The sequence below is a fragment of the Ceratotherium simum genome, chromosome 15 (genome assembly GCF_057802395.1).
Source record: "Ceratotherium simum simum isolate JZ-2026a chromosome 15, ASM5780239v1, whole genome shotgun sequence".
In the NCBI taxonomy this organism is placed as follows: domain Eukaryota; kingdom Metazoa; phylum Chordata; class Mammalia; order Perissodactyla; family Rhinocerotidae; genus Ceratotherium; species Ceratotherium simum.
The window spans coordinates 22,403,922-22,430,135 of NC_141914.1; the positions used below are offsets into that span (position 1 = coordinate 22,403,922).

Genomic DNA, 26,214 nt, shown 5'->3' on the forward strand with positions numbered 1-26,214 from the left:
TATTTACTTCTATTCTTCTCAACAGCCAATTTATATACAAGTTCTTTCTGGCTTGATTGGGTATTTGATACTTTCATGTGTTCTAGCATATCCATATTTATTTTATCGATTTGGGTTGTTTTCTATAATTCTCTTTTCCTGTTGGAAGAGATGAAGTTCTGTTCGCAGGTTGTTGAAAACATCAGCATCTGTGTCTCTCATAACATATAGATCAGATTAAATTCCTGCTGCCTCACCATGACATAGTTAAGCAAATGTCAGTGATTTTGACAATAGAGGCATCCCTAGTCATATTTACCTACATTCTTCAGGTTCATTTTGGTCCCTTTGGTTTCAGCTGTTTTTATTTTCTAAAATAAAAATTTCCTATAAGTACCACTCTAGTTGTAGCCTACAAATTTTCATATGTAATATCATTAATAATTTGTAATTTTCATTAATATTCAGTTTGAGGTATTTTCTAATTCCTATTATAATTCTCCTTTAACCTATGAGTTATTTAGATGTATGTTTTCTAATTTCTAAAAATATTTTTTATTATAGATTCTAAAATTAATTGTAGTCAGAGAATGTGGCACGATACTATTCTACAAAATTTACTGAGATTTGCTTTATAACTAGATGTACACAATTACCAGAAAGTTCCAAGTATGCTGGAGAAAAATGTACATTTTCTAACTGTTACACAAAGGTCAAACTTGAAATTGTTTTTTACTTTGTATTGTTTAAATCTTGGTGAAGATTTTATTATTTGATTTTTGAATTCTGAGATAGGTAAGTTAAAATCTCTATTATTATGGATTTTTCCTTACAATTCTGTTCATTTCTGCTTTATATACTTTAAAAACCAAATATGTCAAGGTGGTTGGTTGATAATGTTACTCAGATCCTCTGTAATTTTACTAATATATGACTAGTGCTATCAATTTCTGAGAGAGTGGTGTTAAAATTTCCCAATGATTGTAGAATTGTCTACTTTTCACTTTAATTCTGTCGTTTGTTGTTTCATGTATTTTGAGGCTTTATTATTAGGCATCCATTATGTCTCCTGTAGAGAGCATGTAGTTGGGTCTTGCTTTTTTATCCAGTCTTATATCATTTAGTTGGAGTGTTTAGTCCATTAATATTAAATACAATTACTGGTAGGATTCGATTTAGGTATACAAATTTATTATTTGTTTTCTGTTGGTCATATCAATTTTTTGTCGTTCCTTTTTTCTCTCCTTTTTCCTTCTTTTGCATTATTTGAAAGTTTTTATTAGAATTCCATTTTAATTACATATAGGCATTTTATCTTCATATATTTTTTTAATCAGTTGCTCTAGGAATTATAGTATACTTCCTTAATGTTTCAGAGTCTGTTCGAGTTAACATTATAACACTTTACATAAGTAGAAATTTCACAACCATATATATTTATTTACTTTCACCCACTGTCCTTTATGCAATAGTTATCATATGTATTATATCTAAATGTATTATATCTAAACAATATATTGTTATAATTTTTGCTTTTTTTTAACTAAAAGGAAAAACATTCTTTTGTATTTTGTCTTATTTATAATTTTCAGTGCTTTTCACTTGTTGCTGATGATACAAGAACATCATTTAGCATTTCTTGTAGAGTGCCGGTCTAATGGAAATGAATTCACTTAGCTTTCATTTATCTGAAAATTCCTTTTTTTGCTTTCATTCTTAAAGGACACTTTTGCTGGATGTAGATTTGTGGGTTGATGCTGTGTGTGTGTGTGTGTGCGTGCGCGCGCGTGCTGTTTTTAAGGTGCTGAACTCTTTAAAGGTGTTGTTCCACTGTCTTCTGGCTTACATAGTTCCTGAATGAGAAATGTGTGGAATTTCGATTTTTGGTTCCTCCATATATAGTGTATTGTTTTTCTCTGGCTGCTTTCAAAAATTTTTTGTACCTTATATTTTCAGCAACTTGATTATGATATGCCTAGGCTTGTTTTCTTCAAGTTTATTCTGTTTAGGGTTCTACTGAGCTACAGAGCTTCTTAAATTTATAAATTTATATCTTTTACAAAATTTGGGAAAATTTCAGCCTTTTATTTCTTAAAATATGTTTTTCTGCTCCATTTTCTGTCTTTCTTCTCTTTCTGGGACACCAGTTACCATTTTGGTAGAATTTTTGGTTTTGTCCTACATGTCTCTGAGCCTGTGTTGGTTATTTTTGGCAATCATTTTTTTCTCTGAATTTCAAATTGGATAAATCCTATTGATCTGTCATCAATTTAACTGCTCTTTTTTTCTGCAGTCTTCATTCAGCTTTTAAGCACATAAGTTATTTTTTTATTTCAGGTATTTTTTCGAGTTGCTACTTTTTTATGTTTTCTATTTCTCTGCTGAGATTTCCTCTTTTCATTCAGTATGATCATTTTCCTTTCCTTTCCTATCCTTTGAACATTGAACTTAGCTATAATAGCTGCTATAAATGTTTGTCTGATAATACCAATATCTGCTTCACCTTGAAGTTGGTCTGTGTTCATAAGAATGGCTCACATTTTCCTGCTTCTTCATATGTCTAATAATTTGGAGTGTATCATGGATATTCTAGATGTTATGTTGTATATACTATAGAATATAGTCTTGTTGCCCCCTTCCTTCCTACACATTGTGTCTCCTAAACTGAGAAACTGTATCTAGATTCATTATTTTTCTACAAATCAAAATTTTCTAGACTACAATAGTAGGCTTTGTCTGAAACTCAGATTATTGGGCAATGGTGGGACAAGAGGGAGGGTGGCCACAGCCAATGAGGTTAGATTAGTACCTATTTCTCTTGACATTAGCACTGTGATGACATTGCCCTTGTTGTAGCTGGTTTTCACTGGTGCTGCAGACATTGATATTTTTTTTCACAGTAAATTGTAATGGTTTCAAATATTTATTCTTCAGTCATAATGCCCTCAGCTAAACACACACACATGCACACACACACATCTACATACATGATCTTAAACCCAATGCTATCAAATACTTAATAACGATGTTGCTCAGAAACAGGACAGAGGTGTCAACAGTTATCATTGTTATTTAACATTTTCCTGAAAATACTTTCCAATGTAATTAGACTTGGAAATGAAACATGACATTTAAAAGTTTAAAAAGAGTTCAAAATTATAATTCCTTTTTGATAATGCAATTGCACACCTAAAAAATAAAAACTAATTAGGAATACTATTGAGTATAACATGAGAATTCTGTATACAAAACAAAATACAGTGGATGTATAGAAACATTTTATTTATTTATTTGTTTTTGTGTGTGTATGTGCTAGAAACTACTTATTTTATTTTATTTTATTGAGGTCACATTAGTTTATAATATTATATAAATTTCAAGTGTACATCATTATATTTCAACTTCTGTATGAACTGCATTTTGTTCACCACCAAAAGTCTAGTTGCCATCTGTAACCATACACATGGTTCCCCTTTACCACTTTTGCCCTCCCCCTGCCACCTTCCTCTCTGGTAACCACCAAGCTGTTCTTCGTATTGGTATGTTTGTTTATCTTACACATTTGAGTAAAGTCATACCATAATTGTCTTTCTCTGACCTATTTCACTTAGTATAATACCCTCAAGGTCCATCCATGTTGTTACAAATGGGACAATTTTGTCTTTTTTATGGCTGAATGATATTCCATTGTATATATATACTGCATTGTCTTTATCCATTCATTCATTGATGGGCACTTAGGTTGCTTCTAAGTCTTGACTATTGTGAATATTGCTACAATGAACATAGGAGTGCATATATCTTTCCAAATTAGTGCTTTCATTTTCTTTGGATAAATACCCAGATGTAGAATTGCTGGATCATATGGTATATTTTTAATTTTTTGAGAAATCTCCACACTGTTTTCCATAGTGGCTGTACCAATTTACATTTCCACCAGCGTTGTGTGAGGGTTCCTTTTTCTCCACATCCTCTCCAACACTTGTTATTTCTTGTTTTTTTAAGAATAGCCATTCTGACAGCTGCGAGTTGAGACCTTGTAGTAGTTTTGATTTGCATTTCCCTAATAATTAGTGCTGTTGAACATCTTTTCATATGCCTGTTAGCCATCTGCATATCTTCTTTGGAATAATGTCTGTTCAGATCCTCTGCCCATTTTTTGATTGAGTTCATTTTCTTGTTGAGTTGTATGAGTTCTTTATGTAATTTGGATATTAACCCCTTATCGGATATATGATTTGCAAATATTTTCTCCTTGTTGGTGGGTTGTCTTTTCTTTTTGTTGATGTTTTCCTTTGCTGTGCAGAAGCTTTTTAGTTTGTTGTAGTCCCATTTGTGTATTTTTTCTTTTGCTTCTCTTGCCTGAATAGACACGGTATTTGAAAAGATACTGCTAAGACCCGTGTCAAACAGCATACTGCCTATGTTTTCTTCTAAGAGTTGTATGCTTTCAGGTCTCACATTCAAGTGTTTAATCCATTTTGAGTTAATTTTTTTGTATGCTGTAAGATAATGGTCTACTTTCATTCTGTTGCATGTGGCTGTCCAGTTTTCCAAACATCACTCATTGAAGAGACTTTCCTTTCTCCGTTGTATGTTCTTGGCTCCTTTGTCAAAAATTAGCTGTCCATAGATGTGTGAGTTTATTTCTGGGCCCTCAATTCTGTTCCATTTATCTGTGTGTCTGTTTTTGTGCCAGTACCATGCTGTTTTGATTACTATAGCCTTTATATTATATTTTGAAATCAGGGAGTGTGCTACCTCCAGCTTTTTTCTTTTTTCTTTGGATTGCTTTGGCTATTCAGAGTCTTTTGTTGTTCCATATAAATTTTAAGATTTTTTGTTCTATTTCAGTGAAAAATGTCTTTGGGATTCTGATTGGGATTGCATTGAATCTGTAGATTGCTTTAGGTAACATGGACATTTTAACTATGTTAATTCTTCCAATTCATGAGCATGGAACATCTTTCCATTTCTTTATGTCTTCTTCAATTTCTTTCAATAATGTCTTATAGTTTTCAGTGTGTAGGTCTTTCACCTCCTTTGTTAAATTTGTTCGTAGGTATTTTAATCTTTTTTTGTGATTGTAAAAGGGATTGTATTCTTCACTTCTCTTCCTGCTAGTTTGTTGTTAGTTTATAGAAATATGACTGATTTTTGTACATTGATTTTGTACCCTGCAACTTTATTGTATTCATTAATTAGTTCTAATAGTTTTTTGGTGGATTCTTTAGGGCTTTCTATATATAGAATTATGTTATCCACACATAGTGACTGCTTTACTTCTTCCTTTCCCATTTGGATGCCTTTTTTTCTTTTCCTTTCCTCATTGCTCTGGCTAGGACTTCCAATACTATGTTAAATAAGATTGGTGAGAGTGGGCTTCCTTGTCTTGTTCCTGTTCTTAGAGGAATAGCTTTCAGTTTTTCACCATTGATTATGATGTTGGCTGTGGGTTTGTGGTATATGGCCTTTATTATGTTGAGGTACTTTCCTTCTATGCCCATTTTATTGAGAGTTTTTATCATAAATGGATGTTGAGTCTTGTTAAATGCTTTCTCTGCGTCTGTTGAGATGATCATGTGATTTTTGATTCTTCATTTTGTTAATGTGGTATATCACATTGATTGATTTGTGGATGTTGAACCATCTCTGTGTCCCTGGAATACCTCCCACTTGATTGTGGTGTTTTATCCTTTTAATGTATTGTTGTATTCAATTTGCTAATATTTTATTGAGGATATTTGCATCTGTGTTCATCAGTGATATTGTCCTGTAATTTTCCTTTTTGTTTTGTCCTTGTATGGTTTGGTGTCAAAGTGGTGTTGGCCTCATAGAATGAGTTAGGAAGCATCCCATCCTCTTCAATTTTTTGAAGAGTTTGAGAAGAATGGGTATTAAATCTTCCTTGAATCTTTGGTAGCATTCACCAGAGAAGGCTTGTGGTACTGAACTTCTGGTTATTTAGAAGGTTTTTGATTACTCTTTCAGTGTCTTTGTGATCAGTCTATTCAGATTCTCTGTTTCTTCTTGACTCAGTTTTGGGAGGTTGTATGATTCTAATAATTTATCCATTTCTTCTAGTTTGTCCAGTTTGTTAGCATATAGCTTTTCATAGTATTCTCTTATAATCTTTTGTATTTCTGTGGTATCCATTGTAATTTCTCCTCTTTCTTTTCTGATTTTTTATTTATTTAAGCCTTCTCTTTTTTTTTCCTTCATCCAGCTTGGGGCTTGTCAATGTTGTTTATCTTTTCAAAGAACCCAGCTCTTAGTTTTATTGATCCTTTCTATTGTTTTTTTAGTCTCTATTTCATTTATTTCCACTCTGATTTTCATTATTTCCTTCCTTCTACTGACTTTCGGCTTCATTTGTTCTTCTTTTTCTAGTCCTTTTAGGTTTATTGTTACATTGTTTGAGATTTTTCTTATTTATTGAGGTAGACTTGCTATAAAATTCCTTCTTAGTAACACTTGTGCTGCATCCCATACGTTTTGGTATGTTGTGTTTTCATTTGCATTTCTCTCCAGGTATTTTTTGATTTCTTCTTTGATCTAGTAGTTGTTCAGTAGCATGTTGTTTAGTCTCCACATATTTGTGACTTTTCCAGCTTTCTTCTTGTAATTGGTTTCTAGTTTCATTGCATTGTGGTTGGAAAAGATGCTTAATATGATTTCAATCTTCTTAATTTATTGAGGCTTGTTTTGTTTACCAACATATGATCTACCTTTGAGAATGTTCCATGTACACTTGAGAACAATGGGTATTCTGCTGCTTTTGGATGGAATGTTCTATATATATCTACTAAGTACATCTAGTGTATAGTGTTCCCATTTTGACTTTCTGTCTGGATGATCTATCATTGATGTAAGTGGGGTGTTAAAGTCCATTACTATTATTGTATAATAATATTCCATTGTGTGTGTGTATGTGTATATACACAATGGAATATTATTCAGCCTTAAAAAGAAAGGAAAATCTGACACATGCTACAACATGGATGAACCTTGACGTTATGCTCAGTGAAATAAGCCAGTCACGAAAGAAAGAATACTGTATGATTCCATTTACATGAGCTACGTAGAGCAGTCAAATTCATAGATGCAGAAAGTAGAATAGTGGTTGCCAGGGGCTGAGAGGAGGGCTGAGGAGAGTGGGAAATGGGGAGTTATTGTTTAATAGGTATAGAGTTTCAGTTGGGGCAGATAAAAAGTTTCTGAAGATGGATCATGGTGATGGTTACACAACAATGTGAATTACTTAAAAATGGTTTAAATGGTAAATTTTATGTTATGTGTGTTTTACTAAAAATGAAAAAAAAGTACGTTTTCTAGTCTCTCTTACAGGTATGTATGGCCGTGTGACTATGTTACAGTCAGGGAAACATTACTATTTGGACTTCTAGGCGAGTTCCATAGAAGGAGAACAGTTTTCAGGGACACTTTTGCCCTTGTTCCCTCTTCCTTTTTTCTTCTTGCCTTAAATGAAGATGTGATGTCAGTGGCTCCCATAATCATTTTGTATCTTGAGATGATCTTTAGGATAGAAGCTATCAACTAGAATGGTGGAGCCAAAAGTGGAAGTAGTCTGGGTACCTGGTGATCAGGAAGCCACCCTACCAACGCTGAACTTACTTTCTCTGGACATCTGTTATGTGAAAGGAAATAAACCTGTATTTTGCTTAAGCTGCTGTTATCTGGCCAAATGCAATTTCTAACTATAAAGAGGTTTTTAATATTAAAAAAAGAAGAAAAATATTTTATAAATGGGTCACAGAATAAAACTCAACTCTCTGCCTTAGAAAAAGAGAAATACAGAATAAAGGATTGAAAAATGTAAAAGTATAACAGGCAAACCAAAAGTATAACAGCAGATTGATATCCTGACATTATACAACATTGATTTCAGTTTAAGAAGGATGCTTTGTAATGCTATAAGCTAATAACCCCCAATGATGACATAACAATTATGATTATCTAAGCCTCCCCTTCAGCAAAAATTAGCAACCGCTCTCATGAAGCAAAACCACGTGAAATACAAGGAGAAAGAGAAGGAAATAAACTAAAAACAGGAGGCTTTAACACACATACTACTTTTAATCTAAGTCAAGTGGAAAACAAATAAATAAAGTTATAGAAAAGTTAATAATGTAGATCTTCTAGATATATAATGAAATTTATAACTGATAACACAAATTATACTTTCTTTTCAAATACACATGGAATATTAAAAATTGACTATATGTTAAATCACAAAGAAAAATCTTAATAAATTCCATAAAGTAGGGATAATAAAGCATTCCCTGACAATGAAGTTAAATAGAATAATTTAAAATATATGTCCTTTGTGTCTATCAATGGATGAATGGATAAAGAAAATGTGGTATATATGTATAATGGAATATTATTCAGCCTTAAAAAGGAAGGAAATCCTGCCATATGTGACAACATGGATGAACCTTGGAAACATTTATGCTAAGTGAAATAAGCCAGTCACAGAAGGATAAATACTGCATGATGCCACTTATATGAGGTACCTAAAATAGTCAAACACATGGAAGCAGAGAACAGAATGGTGGTTGCCAGAGGCTGGGAGGGCAGAGTGAAATGGGGAGTAGCTGTTCATCTGGTATAAAGTTTCACCATGATTAAGATGATTAAGTTCTAGAGATCTGCTGTACAACATTGTGCCTGTAGTTAAAAATGCTGTATTATACACTTAAAAATTTGTTAAGATGATAAATCTCATATTAAGTATTCTTACCACAATAATTGAAAAAAGCCTTAAATAAATAAATAAATGTCTTTCTATCAAGAAATGTAAAAACTCTTTATTAAACAACATTCAAATCAAGGGTAAAATAAAAACAAAATTGTAGACCTTCTGAAAAATAATATTGAAAATACTACATACCAAAACTAAGGAATTCATATAAGACAATAGTTAGAAGAAATCTCATAGCCATATTTAATGTAAATAAAAATGAAAGTCTAAAGTAATTAAAATACCACCCAGAAAGCTAGAAAAGAATAAAGAAGTAAACTTATAGGAAGAAGGAAGGAAATCATAAAGATAAAACAGAAATTAACAATATGAAAAAGTAAAAACAGAACAAACAAAAGTTCTGATGTATTGTTAAAACAGTAAAAGAAAACAGATCTGTAGCTAATCTAATCAATACAGAAGAAAGAAAATATGAAATAAGAAATTACATGGGAGAAATAACCTTTGAAATGGAGGAATTTTTAAAAAACTCATAAAAGTGTATTTTGTACAACCTTCTGCAAGTGGAGTTGAGAACTTGAATGAAAGGAATAATTCCAAGGAAAATACAACTTACCAAAACTAACCCCTGTAGGGATAGAAATGATAAATACACAAATTTCCATGGAAAAAATAGTTATCAAGTACCTAGCCAATGCTAAACCACGAGGCCCAGATGATTTTAGAGGATTTTACCAAATTGTCAGACCAGATAATTCCAGTGTTACAGAATTTGCTATGTATATTGTGCCAGAAAATAGAAAGTGGGGGGGGGGGGGGGCGGGCGGGGAAGAAAAACATCCCTTTGTTGTTCTTGATCCTAGAGGGAAAGTTTTCCTTCTTTCACCATTAAGTATGATGATAGCTCTGAGTTTGTCATAGATGTTCTTTATCAGGTTAAGGAATTCTCTTCTTTTCTTTGTTGTGTTTTTTTTTTTTCACCACTTAAATGTGTTGGACTTTGTCAAATGCTTTTTCTATTTCTATTGAGATAATCATTGTAATTTCTATCCTTTATTTAATATGGTTTATTACATGGATTGATTTTTTTGATGGTAACCATATTTGCAATCCTGAGAAAAATCTCAGTACTTCGTTGTGATATCTCTATCTTATCTTCATACCAGTGTAATAGTGGCCTCATAGAATGGATGATGGCTTTATAGAATGAGTTGGAAAATATTTCCTCTTCTGTTTTGGAGAGTTGGTGAAGAATTGGTATAATTCTTCTTCAGAAGTTTGGTAGAATTCTCAGGGAAGCCATTTGGGCCTGGGCTCTTTGTGGGAAGTTTTCCAATAACTAATTCAGTCTCATTACTTGTTATAGGTCTATGAAGATTTTTGTGTGGTTCTTTTTTTTTTTTTGGTGAAGAAGATTTTCCCTGAGGTAACATCCATCCCAGTCTTCCTCTATTGTGTATGTGGGTCACTGCCACAGCATGACAGACAAGTGGTGTAGGTCTTCACCTAGGATCCAAACCCATGAACTCAGGCTGCCAAAGGGGAGCGCACCAAACTTAACCACTATGCCATGGGGCCAGCCCTGATTTTCTAATTATTCTTAAGTCAATTTTGCAAGTTTGTGTCTTTCTGGGAACTTGTCCCTTTCATCTAGGTTTTCTAATTTGTTGACATATTGTTATTCATAGTACTCCTTTATAATCCTTTTAATTCTATGAGGTAGGTAATGATGTCCCCTCTTTCAATCTTGATTTTAGTAATTTCAGACTTTTTTTGGTTGGTTTGGCTAAAGCTTTGTCAATTTTCTTGATCTTTTCAAAGAACCAATTTTCAGTTTGATTTCCGGTATTATTTTTCTCTTCTCTACTTTATTAATTTCTACTCTAATCTTTATTATTTACTTCTTTCTGCTTGCTTTGGGTTCAGTTTGCTCTTTTATTCTGTGTCATAAGGTGCATAGTTAGCTTATTGATTTGGTATGTTCTTTTTTAATATAGCTGCTTATTGGTATAAATTCCCCTCTCAGCAATGGTTAAGCTTCGTCTCAGGAGTTTTCGTACATTGATCATACATTCTTCTCCAAGTATTTTGGTTTCTTCTTTGACCCATTTATTATTTAGTCAGAAATCAGCATTGTCACTGCAGCTTTCTTATGGTTGCCATTTACATTTATCTTTAAATCTAAAGTGTGCCTCCTGTAAACAGCTTGTAGTTGGATGTTGTTTTTTTTTTAATCCAGTCAGACCATCTCTGCCTTTTGATTACATTGTTTAATCTGCTGACATTTAATGTTATTATTGTTATTGTTGGATTGATGTCCGCCATTTTAATTTTTTCTTTTCTATATGTCTCATGTCTTTTTTGTCTCTCTAGGTCTCCTTTACTGCTTTTTTTGTCAGTAAGTTAATATTTTCTAGTGTAACATTTTAATTCCTTTAATGAATTTTTCACTATTTTTGAGTTATTTTCTTAGTGAATGTTCTAGGGCTTACCATATAACCTTAACTTATGAGAATCTACTTCAGACTTATACTAACTGAATTTTAGTGTGATATAGAAACGTATTCATAGATGATTGTATTACCTTTTGCCTCTTTTCATCCTATTATTATACATTACATCTGTATGTGTTACAAACCCAACAATATATTGCTGCAATTTTTACTTTATACATTTGTATGTCTTTTAAAGAAGCTGACAAAAGAAAGTAGATCAAGTGTATATTTATAGAATTTGTTACATTAACCTTTTTGCTTATCATTTGTGGTTCTCTTCATTTGTTCCTGTGGATTCAAGTTACCACTTGGTGTCATTTCCTTGCTCCAGTGTAGCTTTATTCCATCCACCTTCTTTATGTTGTTATTGTTAAATTTATTATATATCCCACATTACAATTGTATACATGTTTTTTTACAATTGCTTCTTAAATCAGTTGAGAAGATTGGAGAAGAAATATGCAATTATACTATCTTTTATAATTATCCACAGAATTACCCTTACTGATACTCTTTGTTTTGTGTGGATTCAAATTACTGTCTTTCAGCCTGAAGAATTTCATTAGTTTTTTTTTTTTGTAAGAGAGTTCTGCTAGCAACACATTCTCCAGTTTTTGTCATCTGGAAATATCTAGATATTTCATCTTCATTTTTGAAAGATAATTTTCATGAACATAAGATTCTTGGTTGACAGGTTTCTTTTTTCTTCCAGTACTTTAAATATATTATTCCACTGCCTTTTGGCTCCATTGTTTCTGATAAGAAAGTCAGCTGTTAATCTTATTAGGGCTCTCTTGTATTCGATGAGTCATTTTTCTCTTGATGCTTTGAAGATTTTCTTTTTGGCCTTCAGCATTTTTACTGTGATGTGTCGGGGAGTAGACTTCTTTGCTTTTATCCTATATGGAGTTCACTGAGGTTCTTAGATGTGTAGATAATGCTTTTCATCAAATTTAGAAAGTTTTCAACCATTATTTCTTTGAATGTTTTTCTGCTCCTTTCTCTCCTCTTCTTCTGGTACTCCCATTATTCATATGTTGGTGCAATTAATGGTATCCTACATGTTTTTGAGACTGTTCATTTTTCTTCATTCTTTTTTCTCTCTGTTTTTCCTGCACTGTTGCAATAATCTCCTAGTTTTTCCAGCATCAGTATCTTACATCTTCAAAATTACTGTATTAAATAAAGCCATATTAATATTTCTGAAACATTGGTTTACACACATCACCTTCCAACTTGAAATCTTCCAATGTATCTCCATTGTCTGTATTGAAAATTGGTTTTATAAATTGCCATTGTATGGCTGCTTTGTACCTCATCAATATTGTTTTAACTATTCTCCTCTATGAATTATTTCGTCTAACCCAAATTGGCCTATCCATTATTCCCTCAATAGAGCACAAAAAAAGACATGAAAGTGACTTCATGTCTTTTTTTGTGCTCTGTTACCCAAATCCCATTTTTTAATGCTCAATCTAGCTTCTAGGAAGTCTTCTGTAAAAGTCTAGAAAGTTTTCTATTATAAGAGGAAGCCACAGGTTTATTCTCAATTCCTACAGCATTTCATGTCTATCATTCATTTGTTTATGGTACCTCATATTGTCATTTTTATATTTATTTTGTTTAATCTAGTAAATTTTAAACTTCTTGGTGGTCAGTTATTTCTTCGAACCCTGCCACTTAGTACAGTGCTCTGACCATAAGCAGTAGCAATAAATGCACTTGCTGATAATGATGTTTTATACAACATGACCTTTAAGCATGTTTCAGTTACTACAGGTAATGAATATAAACAAAGCAGAAAAGTTCACCCTAAAATTAATTAGCAGATTTGGAAATTGAAATAAAACATTAATTAATTAGATAATTATTTTTTCTACGGAAATCAGTGCGTGATACTGCTGTGTATTGATTGAAAAATAGTAATTGGTTCCATATATATATATAAACAACTGCAAATATACTGTTTTGATTAGTTAATGGCTTGGAAATTATTAGAGATGCACTGAACGAGAAAGATATCAACTGAGAATAACGGATCTCTTTCCTGGCAGTGTCACTTCCTTCAGTTCCTTCAATTCCCACTCATTACCATTACTACTCATTCCTTACCTCAATTCCCACTCATTACCAAAACCAGTAATGACCAACTAGTTGTTCCTCACCCTTAAGACCACCATTTAGAGTGGGTCCCTGACCCATAGTTGTCTCTTTGTAAGGCCTCGTGGTCTACATATAATGTCAGCAGTTCTTTTTTATACATAATACTGATACTTTTTAATCTTTTTTTATAATGTGAATGAATATGACCAGTATTTTATTATTGGTTACTTATTTAGTTGACATAGGGTAAAAGAAAGAGAAGGCAATTTCAGAAACCATGCTATGGAGCAGATAAGGTATGTTGTATGCTTATACCCTGCCCTTTAAACAAATTGAATAAAACTATCTTGACATGCTATTTGGATTTGGCTGGGCCATTCTGAAGCTATCCTGAAAACGTAAACTTATATGCATACAAACGTCTCACTACATAATAGGTACCTGGGTCTATAAACAACAGTGGCAATAGAAGAATAAATAAGGGTACTTGTTAAAATAAAAAATATATCATCTTAAAAAACTTGTCAATTTTATCAAAATGAGACACAATTATAAGGAAAAGCATAATTAGAAAGATAAATGTGTTATATGCAGAAGTAGCTTTACTTCCATATCCTACTCTTTTTGATCCTTTATTCAAAATCCCATGGAGTCTAACATAACCCTTCCTCTACGAGAAATTTATTTTTGTTTTATGCAAAGTACATCATTAAAATTCTTAAAAATCATGAAATGTGCCATCTGTGTTCGTTGTCTAGTGGACTTTCCTTTAAATGAATTTGATGAAAATGCAATGATTTTGATTGTCTCTCATAAGCTTTAAATGGCAAGTATTTCTGCATATGAAAGGGGTTTGCTTGTATTTGTAGATAAAATTTTGAGCCTAGTATGGATTTTCATAACAGTACATTTCAGTATGCAGATAAGTATGTATGTGTGTGTCTTCAATTCTAAAGTTTATTTTATCTTGAAACTTAAATAACTAAAATAACTTCCTGAGACTAGGTTTATACGTGGAGAATGTAAAGCAATACAAATATGATAAGTTTACAAGGAACTTTATTGATTATATAGCAGTCAATTGTTAGGACTCAACAAATTGTTTACAAATTAAACAAAAATGTTAGGATGCATAGATGTGTTTATCCTCTTAAGAAAAACACATTATTACATTATTATTCTTTTTTCTTTATATTCCTGTAGTCAAACTTTTTAAATTCTCATGGAAGAGGAGAATTTAAATCAGATTTAATAAAATTCTTTTTCTTTCTTTAGGAAAAAGTCAAAGAGAAGGAAGAAAATCTGAATCTTGTAAACCAATTCTTAAAGTAGAATACAAGACCTGTAGAAATAGGTATGCATTTTTACTTTGGGGGATATGGGAAAATATGTAAGAAACAGAGCCAAGAAAGGCAGATAACCTTTAATGTTTATGTATTGTTTAAAGCTTTACATAATTATATTAACTGGCTGAATCCTCTTCATTGATAATAACAGATTTCTTATTGTTGAATAGTCATATCTATGATGTCATTATTATGAATATGACAAATAACAACTGTTAATTATTTGTAAATTTCTATGAATATTTAGTTGAGTATTATATACATTAATTTTAACAATGTAGGACTTTTTAGCCATGCACATTACAAGTAGCAATTATTCAGCATTATTAAGCAGAAGCTATGTACCTATTGGTATTGCACATGAAAGTATTAAATACATAACCAAATACATAACCAAGTCTCTGTACTTTAGGATCTTACATTCTGAAATTGGAAGGATTATAGTGTTGGAAAGATAAGCATTATGAGTATTGGCATAATAAAATAGTAGTAAATTTTAAGATATAGAAAATTACATAAAAAATAATATTAAATAAAACTTTATCTTGTATAATGTATAGCAGACATATCCTGTACATCAACAATGTTCTTTTTACTTGCAATAATTGTTAATGGCAATATTCTCATCCAGAATTACCATAATTACAAATCTTGCCTAAACCTTAATTTTATTTTAACTCTAAATTGGATAATCCTACTTTATGTTACTTATGTGCTCACACTAGAATGTTTTCTTGTCATCATAGGTACATTTAATCTTTTTTATAGCTGCTTTTCTAAAGGTTTAATAGTATAAAATCATGATCATTTTTAACTAGTTAGTTTATATATATATATAAACTAGATAGATCAATACCTCTTTAGCCCAGTCTAGAGTGACTATACATAACTAGTAAAAATGACCACAGTTTTATACTATTATAACTAGAATATTAAAACATTTCAAATTGAATCATTATGGATGGAAACATTTTACATATATTCTTTTCTTTCTTAAAATAGCGTTTATAATTTAAACTTTGCTTGAGTCTTCAGGTTCAGTATTATTTACATTAGTTGTTATATAGAGTTGCACTTCAAGGATTATTGAGGTGTGGGGTACTATATTAGCTATTCCTAGCAGCTTGTGGGTTTTTTTCGCCTTTGTTTTTAAAAGTTTTTCTCCCTCCTTCAGTTTTGGGTTACCAGGACTTCTTATAATTTCCATTGTGTTATCCACTAGTATCTAGTCTTTTGTTTTCTGTAGACTAAGAAATTTGAAACCCAAATTTGTAAAATGAGAGTAAATAGGTTCATGTGAAGACATGAGAGGTTTTTCCATGAAAAAGTACATGATCTATGGACTTTATGACATCTATTTTGTTTCTCAGAGGCTTTTTAAAAAATGTATTTCTACGAGGGTCTCACCGATATTTAGTTTAATTCAATTATAACAGTATATTTTAAGATATTACTAAGTACTATGCACTGTGTACTTTGTGTTCTAAAATGAAAGTGAGTACTGCCTGCTTTTGAATCTGTTATGGTCTAGTAACAGAAGGAAGACAATAAACTAGTGGTTTCTATACAGCATGTGAGGTGCTTTTATAGAGATATGCTATGAAAACGCTGCAAAAGGGCACCTAACTCCAGCCTAGAGGGAGTGGGAAGGAGAACAGTGAAGAGAGAGATCAGTGAAATTCTTCTTGGGAAAGGAGATGCCTGAGATGGGACTTAAGGGATGATAGGATGGTGCTAGACAAATGGAGAAAAAGGTGAAGGTGAAGAGAAGGTACTTTAGGAATCAGGAATTCAAGTCAAGGCAGTAAGAAATAATGATTAAATCATTGGCTTATGGAGGAAGACAGCTATGTAACCTTGAAAGTTTTAATTAACTCTTTTAAATTTTAATTTCCTCATCAGTAATACCCATCTTGTTGTGATGTTTGTGAAGATTAAATGAAATTATGCATAAAGTTTGTAATGTCATGAGTTTCATGAATGGCACATAGTAGATTTCTTAATAAAAAGAAATTATCATCATCATCAAAGCCATGATATTTCACATTGTTAAAATTATTCAACTGATCCTAAATTGTTGATTTGTTCTAGTAATTAGTAATCCAACTTTGTGTAGAAGTAATTTTTATGATTTCTAATGTCAAATAATTATATATTATTGATCATAATTACTACCGTTTCACTTATTGTGCACTTTAGTATGTTGTGTCTATTTGTTGTCATTACTACTATATTAGAAAAGTCACCTCAGGGCCGGCCCGGTGGCGTAGTGGTTAAGTGCGCATGCTCTGCTGCGGTGGCCCAGTGTTCACAGGTTCGGATCCGGGTGCGCACCGACGCACCACCTGTCAAGCCATGCTGTGGCGGCGTCCCGTATAAAGTAGAGGAAAATGGGCACGGATGTTAGCTCAGGGCTGATCTTCCTCACAAGAAGAAAAGAAAAGTCACCTCTAGAAGCAGTGGTTCCACAGCTCAGAACACAAGGAGACTAAAAAGCAGAGGAACATTGAAGTTGAGTACTGAAAGGTATTGCCACAGCACCATGAGCCATAGCTGAAAGTGGAATTAAATAGCTATATTTCCACTCCATCTAGTACACAGTAGAAATTTTGTGAAGTCAAAAATTGAGATGGCTGTGGCAGGAGCAGGAACGTTAAGAAGAGTTCTACCATATATGCTGCAGCAATAGGGCCTCTTAAAGGACTGCATAGGTAGCAGACGTAAGGGGTATGTTTTCTGCTTAATTTTATCTTAGACCAGCCATTCACAAACTTGCTTTACATTTCTAGGGATGAACAACCATTCTGTTTAGGCATCTTCAGTCCCCAATCACCAATTTGCTTGCTGACACTCCAACCACAATGGTCTCTAGCTTAATAATTTTATCCTCTTCAAAAAAAGGAATATTGATCTCTCTACCTGCTACCACTAGCATTATCAGGTTCTCTGTAGTTAATAAAAATTACTTTCTGCTAGTCCTTTAATCCCTTCCTATCATGGCCACCTACTGATAGGCTTCATGTGTATTTAAGTTCTCCAAGCCTCAGTATACCCATCTGTTAAGTGGAAATAATAATAATAGTTCTCTCATTGGGCTGTCATAAGGATTAAATACAATAATGCATATAAAGTTCTTCACACAATACCTGGAACATCATAAATACTCAACAAATGTTATTTTAATATGTATTATGTTACGCTACACAATTTATTGTTTAATCCTGCTGCCTTCATTGAGACAAAATTTTAATGCTTTTTTCTTTAATATATTTTATCTATTTTACAAATTATACAGTAAAATAGACTTTTTTCTTTTGATATACAGTTCTATGGATTTTAACACATGTATAGATTCCTGTATCACCACCACAATAAGACTATAGAACATTTCCATACCCCCCAAATTCTCATTTGTTATTCCTTATAGTCAGACCTTTCCCCAGTTATAACCCATGGCAACCACTGACCTGTTCTCCATCAGTATAGTTTTGCCTTTTTGAAATATCTTGTAAATGCAGTTATATATTATGTAACCTTTTGAGCCTAGCTTCTTTCACTCAACGTGATGCCTTTGAGATTTATCCAAGTTGTCATTGATAATTTATTTTTATTAATGTTTTATTTATGTATGAAGACACTGTCAATTATATAGTTATTTATTTCTTTTATAGTAATCCATCTGATAAGTATCCCAAGATACACTTGTATTAAGTAGTAAAGGAGGCAGTTTAGTGTAGTATAGCATTTACCAAATTGTGTCCCTTTAATCACTAACAGTATTCATGGAAAAAAGGCATCTGTAATCAAATAAGTTTGAGAAATCTGAGAAATTCTGGGTTATATAAAAATAAATTGGATTCTTTATAATTTCTCAGAATCTTTAATATATGGCATGAATTATATATTTTTAAAAGGGAGATATGGTTTACAAGTGTCAAATTATTAAATTAAATAATTATTTTTTTGCAAAACACCTAATAAGTTGTATTCCGCAGTTTGAGAAACATTAGACTAGACATGAAAAACATGGACTTTGGGTCTGGGTTTGAATCTTTGTCTGCTGCTTACTAGCTGCTTAACCCTGAACAAGTTATTTAACCTGCATTAATTCCAGGTTCCCCATCTACAAAATGAGTAGTAGTACTTTGTTTATCACAGTTGAGGATTACACAGTTGTGAGGATTACATGAAATTTATTTTATATGTACACATAGCACAGTATATGCCACATGGTAAGCATTCAGTAAATTGTAGCTATTTATTACTACAGGCAGTGTAGACCACTGTTTAGGAGAATAGGCTTTGAAATCTGATAAATCTCAGTTTTCTTTTGGGTTTTTCTGTTTAGTTGTTATTTAACCTCATTAATAAAATGAGAACAATACTTATGAGGATTTAATGTGATAATTAAATATCTAATGCAATTATCCATGAGTGGTTCCCTGAGCATTTTCCTGAGGAAATAACTTCTTATTCAATCGTTCAGTAGTTTACAGAAACATGTATATATATCAACAGTTATCTTCAGATCCAATGTTTTTTGATTCAGAGTCACAATAAGAGCAGAAAAGGTTTTGCTTCCTTGCAATAGTTTTAGAAAGGACATATTTTCCAATGTGCGTACAAAGGGAGAATAAATTGCTTTTTATCCTATGTTTGGATTAGTACTAGGAGATGAGAGTAAATTCACCCACTTTTACATAGAAAAAAAATAGATATTTATGGCTTTTATTAATATTTGGAGCAGATAGTTAAGTTCAGTATGTATGAAGAGATATTATGTTCTCCAAGTCTTGACCTTTGTTGCAAAACAAAGCAACAAACACAGGTGCAAAAACCTATACTCATTTCATGAAAAATGATTTTTAAATCTGAAGAAATCATCTTAATAATATAAGTATATATTTTATAGAAAAAACAAACTTGCTTCTTACCACCATTAGTAGGTTGGTCATTTACTATGTCAAATTACTGGGACAAGACTAACTCAAGTCAATTTATGCAAGACTCAAGGAAAGTAAGAGCATTTTTCCTTATTTAGCTTGCAACTCAAATATTTGTGTCAAAATGTTAAGACAGAATTATAAATAAAAAATAGTACAAGCATTTTATATGTAGGTTTTGATGGAGACTTTGAAAAAGCTTTTATTGTTATACAGCCAGCATAAGACTGGCAAATGTCCCATTGGTAATATTTGGTACTATGTATAGTACAAAATGGAAAAGAAAGGGAAATCTTATAGAGGGATTTCTAGAAACAAGTAGACTACTCAGTATAGCAGATGGATGGAAGTGAATTATTTATAGAAGCATATGTTCTTAAAAAATTTGGTACAATAAAAGTGTGTAGTTCTTTTTATAAAAATTTTTGGAGGAGAATATTTTCAACTTGGTGTTTACTTATTGAAAATACTTCATATCAACACATATTTTCTTTTATGTACATAACTAGAGATATAGGTATCATTTGAGAAAAGTGAAAAATTATGAAACTATTTCATAACTTTCTGACAACTGTAATACTTTATAGTCATCTCAGCCCCACTCTATTATCTAATTGTATCTTGCAACTAAAAAAGACTAAAAAATTTGTTTGAAGTTAGTTTTACAAGCTAAATAGAACTGGCTGGCCCTAGGTAAAATCAAGAAGAAGACAACATTTATTTTTGGTGAACTATTTTTCCCTTACATATTAGTTTTCTCCATCTGTTTATCATAACCCTTTTTCCGTAGAAATTCCATTATGTAGAATTTTCATGTTACCTTCCAGCATTCTGAGCTTACCACTGTCACATTTCATTTCATATTGAAATTTGCCTCTTTTACCTCTTAGAGATTTTGGGCCGCACATGCCAACTGATTAATATGTTAAACTAACATAGCCTAATATTCTAATGGTAGTGATTTTGATTTTGGGAACCAACATAATACATGTGAAGATGTCCTTTTTGAGTCAGTGAGTACCTCCACCTTCCTCCAACCTCGTTGCCTTTCCCCCACCCCACCTCAACACCTTTAGATTGATTTATTAGTAATTTTCATGGTGAGATTGTACCTCCAGAAAAAGGGAAAAAGTAGAGCAGTAAATTGTTGGGTGAGATATTTTGGGCCATGAAAGACTTTTGCGCTCTGTCAAATTACATCATGTATACTCCCCACCAAACCTGTTCTTTATTGGTTCAGTCTCTTTGTGTCATCTTAACTTCTCAGTCTCATTAACTTTTTTCCCTATGTAGTGAGCCATTCATAATATTTTCTGGTGGACTGTCCTATGACAAAGCTTGCAGAAGACCAAGTTTAACCATCATGCATGGAAAAGCAATTACAGTGCTTGAAATGGATCATCCTATTGTTGAATTTCTAACTTTATGTGAAACACCCTATCCAAATGGTAAGTAACTGAAATAAAACTATTAATGTTGAAAATCATTTTGAAATGATAAGTTCCTATAAAATTAAGCTTAAATATTTTTAGTTTTGGCAGCTGACGTCTACTGTGGTACACCACTGTGAGGCCAAGGTGCTGGAGCAGGTTCTGCAAGTGTACCTACTTGACAAACTGGAAGTAAGACAGATGTAGTGCAGCAGTGCTGGAGTTTCAGGTTCTAATATCAGGTAAGTGCTTTAAACTTTGATAAGGATGGTGGAAGCTGAGCTGGGAGGGTCCGATAGGGGTCTGGGGTGAAATCACTTGGGGAAACTAAGGTCTCCTAATAGCTCTCCTAGACCAGCTCCACCCATCCCATTCCAACGCCAATCAAAGTTAAAGCACTTACCTAATATCAGTGATCTGTAACTCTGGTGGTGCTGCATCTGTTTCACATCTGGCTTTGCTTCAGATGCAACTGCAGCACCTCTGATTATTCTAGGATTGCTGATGTGTGGTTAGTGATTTATTTCAATTTTGAGTATAATTAGTCAGAAGGGCCTTTGGGAGGAGATGCTTATATATTTTTATCATCTTAAATATAAATACTTTTTGTAAATGTAAAAACTAATCTAACTTATATGTGAACTGTGTAATGGAATCTAATGATGATGAAATATTTTACTAATGAAATCTAAAAATTGAGAAGAGTGAAACATAAAAAGGGAAATATGAGTTTATGATTAAAACAACATAGTATGTACATACATTACTACATTTTCAAGAGGGAACATGTAGATATAGAGGAAAGAACACTGGAATTGGAGACAGGATATTTGGGTTTATGATTTAGCTCTGCCATTTGCTAGCTATGTGACCTTAAGCAAGTCACTTTACATTTATGAGTTTGACTAACCATTTGTAGAAAGAGAATAATAATACTGACTGCACATGATTATTGGAAGGCCAAAGTGAACACACTTTGTAAACTATGAAGATATATATAAATTGTGTTTTATTTTAAATATATTGTTTTAAATTCGTTAGTTTCATATTTAAAAGATGGGATAAATTGATATGAAATAACAATCAATGTGGCACTTTATTTCCAAGTTGCTAGGGACAGACAAATTACCTGTGTCATTAATTAGTCAATGAATATTTATTGGATGCTTCTATGGTCTCAGTACTACAAGGACTAGTTGAGAATACAGATAAAATATGAAACTGATCTCTGATGTCAAATCACAAAATCTGGTCAGATGAGGGAGATAATTATGACTTAGGTTTAAAAAATATAGCACCTTATTTAAGTGCTCAGTTATATGGGTCATAGTTTAAATAATGTACTAATTTATAGGCTGGGCAGATAGTTGATGACTGAAATATTCATGCAAAGCTTCATGGAAAAAGTAGAATTTAGGCCTTGAAGAATGACTTAGGCCTTGAAAAGGATATTGAGTAAAGGTTGTAGAAATTGTGAGGTTTGCTAGAGTGAGATCAATTTATGGAAAATATTGAAAGCCTTTTGGAGATATTTGCAAATAGGGAGCTACAGAGGAATTTTGAGGAAATAATAAGGTGAAAGAAAGCAATGTTTTTAGTAAGATTTTCTCAAAAGGAGTGTGTGAATTTGAAGAGAACACTGAAATCTAAAATTCTAGATTCCTGCTGGGAGGCTTTTATGATAATGTACATTAAGATGGTCAAGATCTGAAACAGAGTGCTGCCTGTAGGAATGGAAAGAGGAAAACTCAGTGAATTTGGTCAACAATTGGATTTAGGGGGTGACATGATAGATGAGTCAAAGACAGCATATTTTAAGAGTAGTGTTTTTTATATGCAGTAATAACAGTTTTTGGAGAGAAAGATAAGTCTGATTATGAGTCAGTAGAGTTGTTTGGAGAGCAGAAAAAGAGAAAAGTCTTTAATATTTATGAATCATCAGAATACAGATGTTCTTTGGAGTTATGAGAATGAATGGTAAAGGAACAAAGGAAGAATGAACGGAGGACCAAAAGCTGAGCTTAGGAAAATGCTTCCTATTAAAGATCCTAGAGAAAGAAGATGTGCATGCCAGAAATAGAAAGTGATAATGTGTGGTTGCAAAGATCAAACACTATATATGTGTGTGTATATAAATTTCTGCACATCAATAGAGATGTTAGGACAATATCTAATAATGTTAAATAAATTATAAATGTTCTGTAACCAACTCTAATCACTTCCAAGCCACATATACAAGTCTTTGTTTTTCAGAGAAGTGGTAAGGAGGATGGAACTTTTTGTTTGTCAGGGGCTAGAAGAAACAGTTTAACTTGACTCAGTAAAATCTAAATGTATTTTATTAACTATTGCTAATTAAAACAATAATACATCAAAATGCTAGAAAAGAACTCTAAAATACGCAATATGAAAACTTTCTTACTGCCCTTCCAGAGGCAATCACTATTAACTAAGTTTCTTATGTATTCTCTCAAAAATAATCTATGGTGCATGCATATGTGTACTTATTTATGTGTGTATCCATTATCTCTTTTTTTCTACAAATGACAGCATACTCTATGTGCTGTTCTGTATCACACTTTTGTTTCACTTAACAGTATATTTTGATTATGATTCCATATTAGCAAATAATGGAACTTCAATTTTCTTTACAGCTGCATAGTGATAAATGTTATACATGTTAAACAAAATAAATTTGTTAACACTTTTTAATATTGCTGAATCATTTGTGACATCTGACAATTCAACTCATTTCTCAAAGAACACAAATGCCTAATCCTCTTATCTCAAGGAATATTGCCCAGAGTAAATAACCAACTATACTCAGAATTCATCAGTTTCACATCTAAATTTAACTGTATATGGTCCTTTACAAGTGTTATAAGTAATACATTTCTCTTCAGAGAAATTGTATTGTAATACAATTTCATACAATACAAATACAAATACAATACAATTGTAATTGTGATAAAGCTTTTCGCCTTATTGGAGGCTAGGGTTAAAATACTGAGCCTGCTCAAAAATAAACCAGTTAATCTAATAAAGGAAGTAATACAGTTGGCATCTATTGAGCACGTACTATGTGTCAGGCTTTGCAGTAAACATCTTCACATACATCTAATCTTCATAACATTCTAAGGTAACTATTTTGCCATTTCAATGGGTAAAGAAATTGAAGGTCAAAGAAGTTAACTAATTTGCCTAAGATCAAACCGTTAATAAATAATAGATGCAGAACTGAAACTAATACTAACTCTTAAGGAAATCTTTTTATTCAGTGGATACCACAGTACACCAAGTACTTCTACAAAGGTGAAATTTTTGCTCCTAGTTTTTATTTGAAAAGAAACAACAATATCTAAAATAGATGTAACTGTCTAAAATGATAATTTATGACTTTTGCTTATTTGTGCCAATGTCTCGGCTATTTTATTTTTGTGGCAATTGCTTCCCAACCAATGATTTTCCTAAAGAGGGGAGAGAAGAAAAAGAGTAAACTAGTACTATAGAACACCAGTGTTTTTCAAACTGAAACCAAAACCAAAAAAATAAACAAAAAACAAAAAAAAACCCCAAACCTAAAAGTATTGAAACAATGTTGAAAAACTTAAAACAGCTCTAAGAGATGAGGGAGAAAGGAGCAGGGTCGAGGGGTTCAGTTTGAGAACAGTTTGAGTAGCAAACAGTATGAGTACTGCATACTGTCACACAGATATGTACTCAAACAAGGACATGCTCCTTCTCAGTTTTTTGTGTCTATTTTTTCTCTCATAGCATGTGACTTATAAACATAAATATGAATAGGTTCTGTAGCTTCTCAGGACTGGAAGGACTGTGAAAGCCATCTGTTCCAGTTTCCCATCCAAGAATTGAATACTTTGAACAAAATTCTTGCCGAATGATTGTTAAGTTTAGGATTAAATACCTCTTAAACTACCCAGTAGAAACTGCTGGTATAGTGAAAACAGAATGAATTTAGAATCTGAAGTCCAGCGTTAAGGTTTCAGCTCTGTCACTTACTAGCTTTGTAACGGTGTGCCAATATCATAAACTCTTTGGACCTCAGTTTTCTCTATGAAATGGAAAAATAGTAATACCTGCTCTAGCTACTGAGAATCAAATATCATGTATGTAAAATATAAAATGTTTTTATAAATACTTTTTCCTTAAATTGAGAATAACACTTTAACTGTGGCTTTCCCTTATTAGTCCTTTATTAGAGATGGCAAGCAATGTCTTCCCTGAGCACTATAACTAAATTAGCACTCCCCCACCAACCACAATTCATTTCTTATACCATTGCCTTTATTCTTTTCATAGCTCACATTACCTTCTGAATTAATCTTATTTATTTAGTACTTGTTCATGGTTTGTATACATCCCTAGAATGTAAACTCCATGAGAACAAGGACCTTGTCAGTCTTATTCTCCATATATCCTTTGTTCTTAGAACAAATCCTAGACTACCCTCAGACTCACTGCTTTTTTGAGGTATATACTCTTGGACACATAGTAGGCAGTCTTTAAGTACATGTTAAATTACATTCAATTGCAAGTAAATTTTTGGTATAAGGAGTGTTGCTCTCATGGGGAGGTGAATATGTATCATAGCCCAGAGAAGCACAACTACTATTTCCTTAGTATATCTCCTTATAGGCCTGAAATCATATCTAAAATGGAAGGTTATGGAAGAATAGGATAAATGTTTGTGAGATGGAGGTGACAGACTCTCTCTCTTCATGTAATCTACTGCTATCAACACCTCATGATTATTGAGATATATTTAACTCTATGCTATGCAACTTGTCATTTCTTTGTTGTTCCCTGTAATGGTCTTAAACATTGTTTGAGAAACACAACATACATTTTTTAAAAGTGCTCTTTACTTCTTACTTGGGCTCATTTTGGTCTTCTCAAGTTATTTAAATGACATTCGTATAGGAGACAACGGAAAAGCAAGTTTGGTGATTTTATAAAATGTGAAATATGAAAACTTTTCCATTTTTTCTTTTTTACTTGTAGAATTTCAAGAACCCTATGCCGTTGTAGTGCTTCTGGAGAAAGATCTCATTGTAGTTGATCTGACACAAAGCAAGTAAGTTATCCATGTACAGATTAACAGTAATTGTTTTTAAACTCTACTCATTACAATTAAAATACAGGCAGACATTATAGATAATTGGCATTAGTATT

At 32.4% G+C, this 26,214-nt stretch overlaps 1 protein-coding gene across 2 annotated transcripts in view; it reads left to right on the forward strand.

The window, feature by feature from the left end:
- Positions 1-26,214, forward strand: part of STXBP5L (syntaxin binding protein 5L) — a 338,252-nt gene that overhangs the window by 157,294 nt on the left and 154,744 nt on the right. For both annotated transcript variants that reach the window (XM_087439668.1, XM_087439669.1), the window contains exons 9-11: positions 14,578-14,656; positions 20,885-21,039; positions 26,044-26,116. In XM_087439668.1, the coding sequence (XP_087295794.1) occupies positions 14,578-14,656; positions 20,885-21,039; positions 26,044-26,116 (307 nt within the window). The remainder of the gene's footprint in view (positions 1-14,577; positions 14,657-20,884; positions 21,040-26,043; positions 26,117-26,214) is intronic.